The 13,201-nt window shown below is 32.6% G+C and overlaps 1 protein-coding gene across 1 annotated transcript; it reads left to right on the top strand.

Annotated features, from left to right (window-relative positions):
- The first annotated feature begins 9,204 nt into the window (after positions 1-9,204).
- LOC147497014 (zinc-finger homeodomain protein 8-like) lies at positions 9,205-9,753 on the top strand. Its single transcript, XM_086562731.1, has 2 exons — positions 9,205-9,606; positions 9,652-9,753. The coding sequence occupies exons 1-2, from the start codon at positions 9,205-9,207 to the stop codon at positions 9,751-9,753; spliced, it is 504 nt and encodes a 167-aa protein (XP_086418857.1).
- The last annotated feature ends 3,448 nt before the right edge of the window (positions 9,754-13,201 follow it).

Below are 13,201 nucleotides of genomic sequence, written 5' to 3'. Positions count from 1 at the left end.
CCCACGCTTATACAGCTGGTCTAAACCTCAAGCGATCTCACAAATGGCTACGGTTACTGCATTGTATTAACGACATTACTGCCACTGATGGAATTTGGAAAATTATTGTTAGGGTTAGTAGAATATGGAAAGTAACTGATTACTCCACAGATAAATTAAAGTCTTTAGACATGTTACTCATCAACCAACACGTAAGTATATATCGCATATCACCATACTTTTACAGTTTTTAGATAATTCATAACAATTTTTTACTCACTAAAGTTGTTATGTATAACAGGGACATCAAATACATGGAAGAGTGTCTAAACAATTGATATCAAAATTCAATCGGCAGTTAGTTGAGATGAACATTTATCAAATTGAAGGATTTTCTCCATCCAAATTCAAAGGATTATATGGCCTAACATCTCATGCCTATATGCTAAAAATTATTGAATCCAGATACATAGAATTGCCAGAATTTGGATTTTCATTTACCAATTTCAGCCAATTGTCAACGAGAGTAGATAACAAGTACCTCACAGGTAACAACATATCCGATTGTTTACAAAAGATTCATTAACTCTTACTTCAAATTCTTATACATACGTTTGTTTGTCTTTTGTAACTATTGTTTTTTAGATGCCGTCGGGCGCCTCTACGCATGTAGCGAACTCAAAAATGTAATGAAGAAAAACTGAAAAGAGACTAGACTAAGAGAAATGGAGCTCCAAGATGAAGAGTTAGTTATAATATACTACTTATTTTTAAATTCCCTTACTTTTGATATACTTTTGTAGGGGATACGTGCTGAAAGTGACCTTATGGGGAAACTGTTCGGTCCCATTTGATGACCAAACGATCAACAATCATGTCAACAAGATAGTACTCATTGTGACGTCTGCAACTGTTAAAAGTTTTAATGGTATATGATTATTTAAGAAAAGATATTTGACATTATTCCTTATGTTTGAACCATTTTGAATATAATAATAAAAAAACAACAAATTGCAGCTGAATACACAATTTCATCGACAGCTGCTACAAGGATTTACGTTAATCTTCAAATTCCAGAAGTGTTGAATGTTCTAAACAGGTAACACTCAACTAAAAAAATATTGTAGAGAAACTTCCAAATATGTGCAACAACAAACATTGTTAACAACAATTTTGTTTTCAACAGTCCAATTCGAAATGCAATTCGATTACGAGATACCACATAAATAAACCTGCAAAGCATTCAAGAATTCTCAGGCATAAACATGAAAAGTTTTGCTAAAATTCTAGCGGCAACAAACGAAATTTCGTCGCAATTGCAATGCTTTTAAAAAAAATTATTTCCAGTTCTTCCAACTCAATTATAGAACACCCTACATGTAACCTTCACGTATGTATGCTAACAGGTGATGAAGTTTACTTGCAAAGCAACAATCTCCAACATGCTTCATGACTATGGGTGGTACTACGATGCATGTCCACATTGCCAAAGAAAAATAACCGAGGAGAACAACTACGAATGTCCAAAACACGGCGTTGTCGACCCTAATAAAAGGTTAAATCCCTTACAAACCAATTATTTCTTCACAAGTTAACTTACAGATTTCAAATTATATAATATGTGTAGGTATCAACTAATGATGGAAATAGAAGATGATACATGTTCTGCACGCGTTATTGCACTTGATCGTGAGGCAACATTACTATTACAACTACCCGCACAAGATCTGATTAATATGGATTTAGAGGTACAATAAATTTTTTCTTATGCTTCCTATGCATGATTTATACTCCCCCCATGAATTAAACAACTAGATATATGTATATATAATTGTGCAAGAAAATGGTATAGAGAAAGTGTTGCAAGTTTTTAACAAAATAGCAGGATATAAAGCTACATTTCAAATCAAAGTCACAAACTTCAACAAAAGAAAGAAAAACAAATACCTAACTCTTTCAAAAGTGTTGCCCGAGGTGGAAAACGTAAGTCCCAAATTATTCCTGATTCTCTAAACTTTTATGTAACCTAACAGTTATACATGTAAAATTTTCAGAAAAGTGTACAACCATCCTCAAATGAATCCAAAAGCAGAACGGCATTTGATGATGGCAAATCAAATTAATCTGACACAATTGAGCCACTTGGTATGTGTAATACATATTTCATTTTTGCTAGTAACAAATTCCTAATATACCATTTTTCCCATAAGCAGAAAGGAGACGTTATGGATGCATCAAAGGAAAATCTGCCAATGAAGCAAGGCCTTAACCAATAATGCTACTATTACGTGCGATTAGAACGTGTTTCCAAACTGTCAAATAATATTATGCCAGCTGTTGGCTGCACAAAAATAAATCATCTTTCCAATGTACTGTATTTTCATTGCTGCTAAATTGTACTATGTCCTATTATAAGTTGTTTAAAAATAAAAGTTATCTCCAATTTGTTAAAATTCATCATGTAATTTTGTTTATAATCTAAAAAACTGGTCATACTTAAGTATTATCTTAATAGCAAACTATTTATAATACAGCTAAAGTCCTCATAACATAAAAAAACACTTTCTATAAAGTAAATGTTAAGTTTAACAATACCAACTCTACAAACATCACATCATAACTCGACGTGACAGTAGTTTGCAACCAAATGAATAGTATGTTGTCAAAGTTGTATTGTGATAAAAATTATTAAAATATATTTTTTAAAACAAAATAGTTTAACAACTATTTTCTCCTTTGATAGTTGGCGAATCTTCCTTATTAGCTATAGTTCAAGACAAGACTGTTACGCTACCCAACTTTAAAACAACAACACACATTATTATGTTACAGACTTATACAATATATGTCTTCAAACGAAAACCACTTCAAACCTTGGACATTATGCTCTAAAAAATGATCAAAGGCATACATCTCGACGTATTAAGTGGTCCTTGATATATAAAAAATTCATTGGTTATAACTTAATCTACATGGAAACCAAGATTTAGACAATAAAATTCCAAACTTACAACATGATAAAAACATGTCATTAACAATAAGCATATAATATATATATATTAGTTCAGTTATTCTCTTAGTACAAAAACATAATGTAAATTGTTAACAAATAACCATTAATCATTCTTACCTTTAACAATAATTGGGGCAAAACTTTTTGGATCCATTTCCAAATTTTTCCTGTACAACTCAAACAGCTGGTTGTATATAACAATGGTACGATTCCTGCCTACCTTTATTTTTTCCAATTGATTCAGGCCTGTAACAACCTCGATATCTTTGTTCCCCAGGCGAGCAACTGAGAGATCATACGGTTCCTTAAGATGGACTACCTCAGCCTCTAACCACAATATCTCGGACTCCAATTTATGAATCTGCTCTTCACCCTGTGAGCGATACCCACCATAACATCTGAGATCATATTCATGTGCCTCAGTCTCAGCTTTCATAGTGGTTATAACTTCTTCCATCTCCTCCATACGCATGTGATAATGAGTTAGTGCTTCCTCTAACTTAGCCATGCGACGACTCATCTTCTCCAAATGAGCATCTTCAACCCTCAATGTTGGTGCTTTTTCGGTATCTTCCATGGCCGTTTCTTCAGTTTCTTTCATAATGGTGCTACAAACATTGGTTTTCACATCCACCTTTTGGTTTTCAGTCTTCAAACTAACAAGGCAGTCACTTTGAAAATCTGCCGATTCTTTATAAAAACGTCCCACACCATAAAGAATCAGCTGCACCTAAATAAAATTGATAATGAAAGGAAAATAAAACCATTTCTCATCAAAAATAGATTGTTTTAAAAAATAGGAATTTAAATTAAACTTACAAGGCTTAATCCACTAAGAGCATCAACAAATTTCACAATTACATTATCAGCGCTTGCTCCACATCCTAAAACAACTCCATCAGTAAGTAACATCCTCTCTTGATTGATGTTTGATTCCGCAGCAAATACACTACTTCCACCACACCTACTACCAACACATGGATGCTGAAAACGTGTTAAGACCTCTTCCACGGCCTTTCGCTTCTTAGACTCTTTAATATCTTCACACTTACCTTTCTCCGTAATAGCAAATGTTACTGCCTCGGATTGAACAATGACAGTGCAATCAGACAATGCACCAACGTCACCCATAACTTCATCGTTGTAAGGAGAAAGTGACCTGACAACATCTGGAAGATCCATTTTAGCTCTACCAAGGCAACTGGAAAATAAAACAATTTTCCCAACGCACAACACATATAAATAATATGTAAACCAACGTTTCGAATGAAAAGTATACCCAACTTTGTTGTTATTAAAAAATACAATATAACCAAATAGTGTTTGGGCCAAAGCATTTCTTAAAAAAACATTTCTATATATCAGGTTCGCTTTTCACATTCAATGTTTAATATAATATCCAATTCATTCCAACAACTATTCAAAATTCTTTTTTCCTTAAATATTTTATCATTAACATCAATTAGGCACCTAACTAATTCTGCCTCCCTACTACCTTAGCACAAACACACCAAATATGTTGATCGTTTAAAATTCAATACATATTATCGTGCGGTCTCAAATTTCCCACGTCATCCAACTGAAAGGAAATCTAACCCCATATTAAACAAAAAAAAATGCCTCTATTTTAAAAAACCCGCCCCTCGATACACTTAAACATTTTATAATCAACCAACCATTTCTACTAACTAATTAATTTCGCTTTGTGAAATTTTAATTAATATACAAAATACAACCCCTAAATAACAACGCCCTGTACAAAATAGTGTGGCAAGTGGTTTTTATTATCTGTGACTTTATGTTGTATATAGAATACACAACATATAACTGAAAACATTGTTGCTGCATAACTTATCTGTTGGTCGCGGTTACAAATGTCTGTCTCCTTGCATTACTCTCTATACAAATTTAGCAAATAATTTAAAAAAAAAACATTATTATATTCATTCACAACCAAGCACATGCATATGTACTTACACTCTCAATTTTCGAATCATAGTTAGCAGATACTATTAACAGCAACCCCACATGTATCCTTGGCTCCTTCCCCCAAACCCAATAATTATTCCCACCACCCCTTCATTGAACACTCAGCTTTTAAAAAACTATCATTTTTTTTTAATCATGAGTTTGGACTTTCAAATGTGGCCACCAAGAAAAGCGGCTTTGAACAGACAAAGGACTATGTTCCTTTGCTCATTAAGACGGTAATGAACATCAAAGTTGGAAAATCATTCCTTTCAGAAAAACCCAATTTCAACCAGTAATTGCTCAAAGAATATTCCCCATTAACACCTGTGCAACCTATTAAGTTTATAAGTTAAATTTCTTTTTCTTTTTTGGCATGTTCTTTTCCATGTACAAAAAAAATATAGTAATAAGTTAATCGACAAAATTGTATATTATGTTATTATTTTACACTTTTTCATTACACCACCATTTTTTTTACTTATCCAAAATTCTAATTTTGTTAGCTTATTGAAAACAATTGATTATATCCGTTAAATAAAGGGTAAGTTGAGGTTTAAACAGTTTATTTCTCTGCTTCAATTCTACACAATTGGAAAAGACATGATGGTGTTTATTAGGTATCTACAGAGCATTCATTACAACGACAGTTGATGTGCATTTGACCATTACATCTTCCGCAGTTAGTTTATTCTCCAACAAAATATAAACCTACAAAAACAACTTCATAAACCTTGATTATTTTCATATATCATTAGTTGTTATAAATAACTTAATGTTAAGAAAAATTCGATGCAATGAAACACAGCTAACATTTCATATATTTATTGAATTTAGCAGTGAAAAATAACAAATGTTGTTTTTTTTTGTTCAAAATAAAAACTACCTTAAACTCTCCAAATGGTTAAGCTAATTGCAAAATTTAATTCTAAAATAGTTAAGTTTATTATAGGCAGCACATAAGAAGACCCAAAAAACATTGAAAGAAAAGTTTATTATCTACTTTGTCTTCAACGCCTTTCTCTCTCCCTCCCATCTCTGGTCAGAAGCTCTCGCCAATTTCGGGTTTTCTTCAGAGGCTCCTGAACAACTACGTTAATTTGTCTCATCTCCTCAACAACAAGCAACCGTAAGCCTCATCAGGTTACTGTTCATTTCTCCTTCCAGATCTGATTTTTCCTCAATGTATGAATAATTCTTTTTGCTCTTTCGTCTTATTTATTTATCTCCCATTTCGGGCCAATTTCAACTTGGATATTGTAAGCCTTTATAGTTACAACAACGATTTCTAAAAAAAAACATACACCAAAACAAACAAATGAACAACATTATTAATAATGGCTCGTATGTCTTACTTTGTTCTACCTGTTTAATATAATTTCTTTAACTACTTATTAATATACTTAGCATATATAGCAAAAACGTCTACCAAATATGAATAAATGAGTTAAATCAGTGTCAAATATTAAATCATTTCGAATCTATTATATATACCAAGTTTTCAATATATACCCTTTAACTTGCACTATTTTTCACAATTTCATTTTTTTAGTCTTAATGATAATTTTAGACTGTCACAATATAATGTTGTAATATATAAAATAGCTTCTAATAAATGTCAGGTAAAAAAAATATATGTGTTGGTCACCAATAAATATGGATGTTTCCAATAAAAAACAATATTTCTGGTATATATCGCTCTTCAGAGACCTATATATATACCAAATTTTGATATTGTAGGTCTAAATAGTTGCTTAAAAAAATTATAAGTTGTTTTATTTTTTTTCCCCAATTGTTTAAACTAATGCCTTTGATTACAATCATGAATGCTTATTACACAAGATTACTATGTTGTTCCTTTCTTTGTTGTTCTGTGTGTGTGTGTTTTTTTTAAAAAAATTTCAATGTGAACAAATAGACACATTAATGATTTTATATTGGTAACTATTTGTTTAAATAAACAGTTAACATCAACCATGTGCTACGAAGTTGATATTTATGCTCGGGAGATCGAAGATGCAAAGAGGGTCGTCATATTAACTATATTTATTTGTGTTGTTTTACTATTATGGAAGGTAGCAATAGGTGTTTAGACCTAAAAAAATGTATGTGAACATTCAACGAACCTGAGTTTTGTTTTAATTTTTTAAAAATAAATCAATTGTATCATGTTAATATATTTAGTTAAAAATCTTTTTTTTGTTATTGATAATTTTCTTATATTATTCTGTTGATATAAACATTTTGCTAACTAACTTATTGCAAATAATGTTAACCCCATCTTTAAAAGTTACGTGTTAACAACCATTCGTACAGCGCATGTCAAAAATAATTAAACTCTCATTGAATCGTACGTGTAAGTTACTATAAAACCACGTCATATTTCTACGTCAATGTGATTCAGTTTTCAACTAACTAACAAATTATCACATTCTATTTTCCAAATTACATTTCCAAGAAGACAAAAAAGTTTGTGAAGAAAAAGTTTATCAAGATATTGGTGAGACTCACTCAGAATAGCTATATCATTTTTCTCCATAATTTGATATATCCCATGTTTGACTGAACTTAGCCAACATCACAGTAGCATTTCAAAATAGTGTATCATCCCGTCTCTTGGATTAAGACTTTCAAAACATAATATAGAAACACCTGATTTTTTAACTTATCAAAATAATTTAAAAAATACACTTATTTATGTAGATTAGTTAGAATACAATATTGTTCTAATAGATGGAACTCGACAGCTGCTATAGTAGAAGAGTTGTTTTAAAGGTCAGCATAATGTTGACTGCCTTTAGTGGAATTTAAGAAGGTTGCGGCGTCAAAGTGCATTTAATACCTATGACTACTATGTCACCCCGCGGGACCAAAATATTTGACAAAAAAAGGAACCATGAGTCTCTGACCCATGACATTTTTTAATGGATGCACACATTCAAATCTCTACGTCCAAATTATACATTAAACCCAACCCAAAAAAAAAAAATGTCATAATGAAGAGGATATTTTATGTTGTTATTATTTAAGGTATTTGTTATTGACAGACCCCATATTGTGTTGGGTAGACCCAAAAAAAAACAATTATTACAAGTGTGTCATTAGTCTCAAAAAGTCCAAAAAAACAAATATTACAAGTGTGTCATTGGTCCCAAAAAGTTGAATTCGAAAACCCTAAGCTTAAACGACCCGGCTAGGTCGTTCATTGTGTAAACCCAACGATATGGCCACATCGTTTGGACTAAGTCCCCAACGATGTGGCCACACCGGTCAAGAGGCCAAGAAACAAAACTTTATATTTTTTTCAAAGTTCAAATCTTAAACGGTGTGGCGTTTGGACTAAGTCTCCAACGATATGGCCACACCGTTTGGACTAAGTCCCCAACGATATGGCCACACCGTTTGGGATTTGAACTTTGAAAAAAATATAAAGTTCTATTTTTTGGCCTCTTGACCGGTGTGGGCACACCGTTTGGACTAAGTCTCAAATGATGTGGCCAAGTCGTTTGGGACTTAGTCCAAACGATGTGGCCACACCGTTTGAAACTTAATCCAAACGGTGTGGCCACATCATTTGGACTAAGTCTGAAACAGTGTGGCCACATCGTTGGGTTTGCACAATGAACGACCTAGCCAGGTCGTTTAAGCTTGGGGTTTTCGAATTCAACTTTTTGGGACCAATGGCACACTTGTAATATTTGTTTTTCTTTTTTACTTTTTGGGACCAATGGCACACTTGTAATAATTTTTTTTTTTTTTTTTTTTTGAGTCTGCCCAACACAATATGGGGTCCGTCAATTTGGGTTTCAATATTAGCTGACGCAATGAAAGAAACTTCAACTTCATTCCGCTCCACTAGAGTTAGGATTGCATTGGGCTCGAGTTACAGTACAATGGGGCCCATATAAGGGAAAAAGTAAAGCACTCAATAAAGTTATTCTCTCAAGAAATTAACAAAGTGGGACTCATACATATCACTTAAAGGCTATAGACACAAGTTTCCCTTTATGTGCCCTGTCAAAATAAAATATTTTTGTTAAACAGATTGAAGTTTCTGTCTAAAAAAATAATATCGTTGCTGTATACAGAAAAATCGAATTGTTGTTAGGTATAAAACTATAATAAAGTAATGTGGAAACAGCTACCAAAACCCTAGCACGTTACGCCTATAAATTGAGGAAATTTCATTTTATCATAGACATTTTTTTCCCCAACAAAAAAATTTTCATTTATCTTTGAAGATTATGGAAGAAAGGGTTTTAGAATTAAGCATAGTTCCATTCACGAATACAACAACCGCGTCAAACAACAGTGGATCATTCGTTACATCAGAACCCAAGGTTGTGAGTTATAAAGAATGCATGAGAAATCATGCTGCTTCAATTGGAGGGCATGCTAAAGATGGATGTGGTCACTACATACCTATAAGTCATGGTGGTCGTGTTGTTGAAAATAAAGATTTTTATCTTAAATGTGCCGCATGTGGGTGCCATAGAAATTTCCACCGTCAAGAGCTCTTCGGTCCAGCTGGAAGTGATCAAGCACCACCATTAGAAGAACCTGATGATCAAATGTTAGAAGAAGTCGGTGGGGGTGGTGATTATAATAGCGTGAAGAGCAAACGGTTTAGAACAAAATTCACCAAGGTGCAGCAGAATAGAATGACACAGTTTGTTGATATGTTAGGTTAGAGAACACATAAATCTGATGCTACTGCTCTTAGTCAGTTTTGTAGGGAAATTGGAGTTAAGAAACATGTTTTCAAAGTATGGATGTACAACAACAAAAAATAACTGACAACTGATCCTGCGTCTTACATTACTGTTATTGTTAAAATAGACGCTATTATTGTGTTGGCCCATTTTTCTCGCCCTGTAAGTTGATGAAATTCTGAGTCATTATTGAATTTGTTCTAAAACATCTTCATATCAAATATAACAACTCCAGCCCAATGCTTTATTGAGTGCGATTAGGTCATGCAGGATTAGGGCGTCTTTGATTATTAGTTTTTGTCAGTGCTGATTACTTATTGTAATTGTAAGTGGTTGACTACTATTTCTGTGTTTTTTCCCAGCAACTTAAAAGTTCATGATAGACCCTTTTTTAATATATATGTTTACTCTTTATAAGTCTGACAAGCGTAAGTAGCAAGGCTTTACTTACACAAACTTATAAGTAACAAGCTCTTATATCCACTAACTTCAACGTATAGTTTGTCTCTAACAACATTACGACAAATTAATTTTGACTAATTTAACTATCTCACGATCAATTAACTATATCCACTACCTTATTTAGTATAAATTCTTCAATTGAAATTGATATACTTTAAATGACTATATTACTTCGTGCTGAAGGCATGGGTTACACCTAGTATATATATAAACGAGGGATCTGATGAACAATATTTTGGTGTACATCCCAAGGGCAGTTTTGTCATTTCACATTTTTTAAAATTTTTGTCTTTAGTATGGGTAAAATGGTACTTTCACTATCTGTTAAATTATTTTAAAAATTAATGGGTCCTACATGTTTGGAAAAAAATAGATGGCAAAACGGTAATTACGCGATTTTTAATGTCTTAGAAAAACCAAAAGTGATGGCATAATGGTAATTAAGTGGTTGTTAAAGTCTTAAAAAAAACCAACGGTGGGGCCAAGCCGTTATGGTGTCCGCACGCTTTTTGTTCTTTTTTGTTGTTTCTTTTTTTTTTTTTTTTTATCTTATGTGGACCCCACTAGAAAAAATAAATAAATAGAAAGAAAAAAGAGAGTGTATCCCGCTGCGGCCCCACACATTTCAAAATCTTTTATTGCTTACGTGCATAACACGTGCTTTTAGCTATATATATATAGCTAAAACAAAATGGATAGACAAAGGGTGGTGGGGATCGTCTTGGGATCTAAGTTAGATGTGCGTGGGGATTTGCGTAGATGTCTTTTGAGCTTTGAAATGTTTTTTTTTTTATGGTAATTTAAAACAAATTTAATACACATTTATACATATTTAAACTAACATCTATAGAGATTTCCATAATATAAGCATAGGGACCACATAATTTGTGTTCAATGGCATAATTTGTGATTGGCGTTTGAATGAATTAAATTTCTAAAATTAAAAGATTTCTTTACTTAATTGTGGGGCATTTTCTAAGGGTGCGGAAAATGCATGTGTAAATATTTTATCTGTAGTGAGTGTGATAAGAATATGGGCTTTCGGCTATGGGCTTAAATCAAACAAATAAGATGTAAAAAAACGCTTAAGATCCCAATGAACACTTTTGAAGTGTATCTTGGAGGTCATCAAAAACATTTCCAAGGCCCACATATTAATACTCGATTTTTAACGATTGTATTAAATGGGCAGATCAGGTTCAAACTTCATTATGATACATTTACTGAAGGGCAAGAGACGATCCCAACTGATCATCTTCCCCACCTCTTCTCTTTTCCATAAATCAAAAGTAAAACATCGTTGTTAACCTCTCAATCTCTTTTCAATTGCAACTGGTAAGACAGTAAGATTAATTTTTTTTGGCTAAAAGATGTTTGAAGAGAAATTTTCGTATATTTCTTTCTCCTTTTATATCTTTTTTGCCTGTTTCATTTGTATACTCCTCTCTAATTTTCGTTTCCTATACAGTTTTTCATATTTGTTTCTTCGTTTATTATCGAATGTGTTCAACAAAAACACAGACGGTTTATGTATTGTTTTTGTGATTTTTTTTTTCCAGGATCCGATTCTACAAACACACAGCAGCACTCTCTCGCTTCGATTCCAATTGATCAAGCAAGGTATATTATGTGTTTTTGTTTGATTTGATGTTTAAATCCGCAACTTCAATCTTAATTTTGGTTTGGGAATATTGATGAATTGAAAGGTTAGTATATTCTGATTTACAATTTACTTTTAGCTAAAATGTTAGTAATGCTTAAGCTGCTTTTTTATAGGTATGAATTTGAGTATTTACTCATTGATGTTTTGGATGGAATTGCAAATTTCTATTCAATATTCATTGACTGTATTTAACCTGAGACATAGTTTGATATGGTTTGACATAGGTTTTATGCAACTATAACAACAGTATGTAAGTTGTTGAATGCCCAACCTTTTCTTGAGTTCTTAGACCTTGGTTTGGTTTTGTTGTCTTGTTTTTTTTTTTTTGGTTGTTGTTGTGCTTAAGAATGGACTTTTTTTTTATAGAATTGAGATTTATGCTCTAAATACCGAGTTGGAGTGTTAAACAAACAATGACCACCTGTTCTATTACATATTGTGTATAGTCTCTTTAATGATTGAATTTACAGTATGAAGTCTTCATCTTCTACTGTCAAAAACTTTTGCTTACAATAACATTCTTCTTTGAGCCGTTGAGAATATATAGTCTATTGAAATCAATTAGTTTATTCCTCAGTGAGGAAGACCATGTAAGAAATGAATTTGTTCTACCCCTTTCTGACTTGGTTTATTACTCATTCAATGGATAATTTTGTTATCTTACTATACATAACTTCCTAATTGCTAAAAATTGGGGGTTTTTTTGTCATTATTTTTACTCCTGTACACCTTTTCATTACATTTCATTTCATAGACGTGGTCAAACCCCAATTTACATTACATATATCACCTTGAATACCAAGTATATTTGTTGGACAGTAAGTTGGTTATTTTTAATATTGCTATTCTCATCATTTTTTCTATCCCTTAAATTGTGAGGCACAAGCTAAGGCGTTTTAGTTTTTAAATTTAATTAAACAAAACCATTTAGCTTCCACTAAATGTATGCATATGGGTATTAAATTGCACTCCTGAAATGGCGTTAACTTGGAGGTACGGGGAGGGAAATCAAGGTAAAGGTGTAGGAGAACCTGAACAAATAAAACTTTGGTTCTTGCCTTGAAAACAAGAGCTTGGACCTATTATGGAAAGGACCGACAATATGTCATTTGATGTGGTGCAAGATAATAGTGACGTGATATGAGCCTACAAATACAAAATAGCAATTTAGTCCATTAACGAGAGGAGAATTGGTGGCACTGCCCTTTAACCAATATGTATTCCTAAAAGTCAATTTTAAGGTTGGTGCATCCACTTTTAGCATTTAGGGAAGATGGTGTAGGTGGAGTTACAAGTTTATAGTTAAACTTTGTCGTATTTGATTTGCTGCAAGTAAAATATGATCCAAGTTAAACCATCATCCCTTACTACTGTGGATGGTATGTATAACGTTTGTTATTAGTA

Source organism: Coptis chinensis, chromosome 5 (genome assembly GCF_015680905.1).
Source record: "Coptis chinensis isolate HL-2020 chromosome 5, ASM1568090v1, whole genome shotgun sequence".
Lineage (NCBI taxonomy): Eukaryota > Viridiplantae > Streptophyta > Magnoliopsida > Ranunculales > Ranunculaceae > Coptis > Coptis chinensis.
The sequence above is the reverse complement of the archived record's forward strand: the minus strand, read 5'-3'. Positions and strand labels throughout refer to the sequence as shown.

Coding starts and splice junctions, on each gene's coding strand:
- LOC147497014 (XM_086562731.1), top strand. CDS start 9,205: ATGGAAGAAAGGGTTTTAGAATTAAGCATAGTTCCATTCACGAATACA. Junction 9,607..9,651: donor TTAGAACAAAATTCACCAAG/GTGCAGCAGAAT, acceptor ATGTTAGGTTAG/AGAACACATAAATCTGATGC.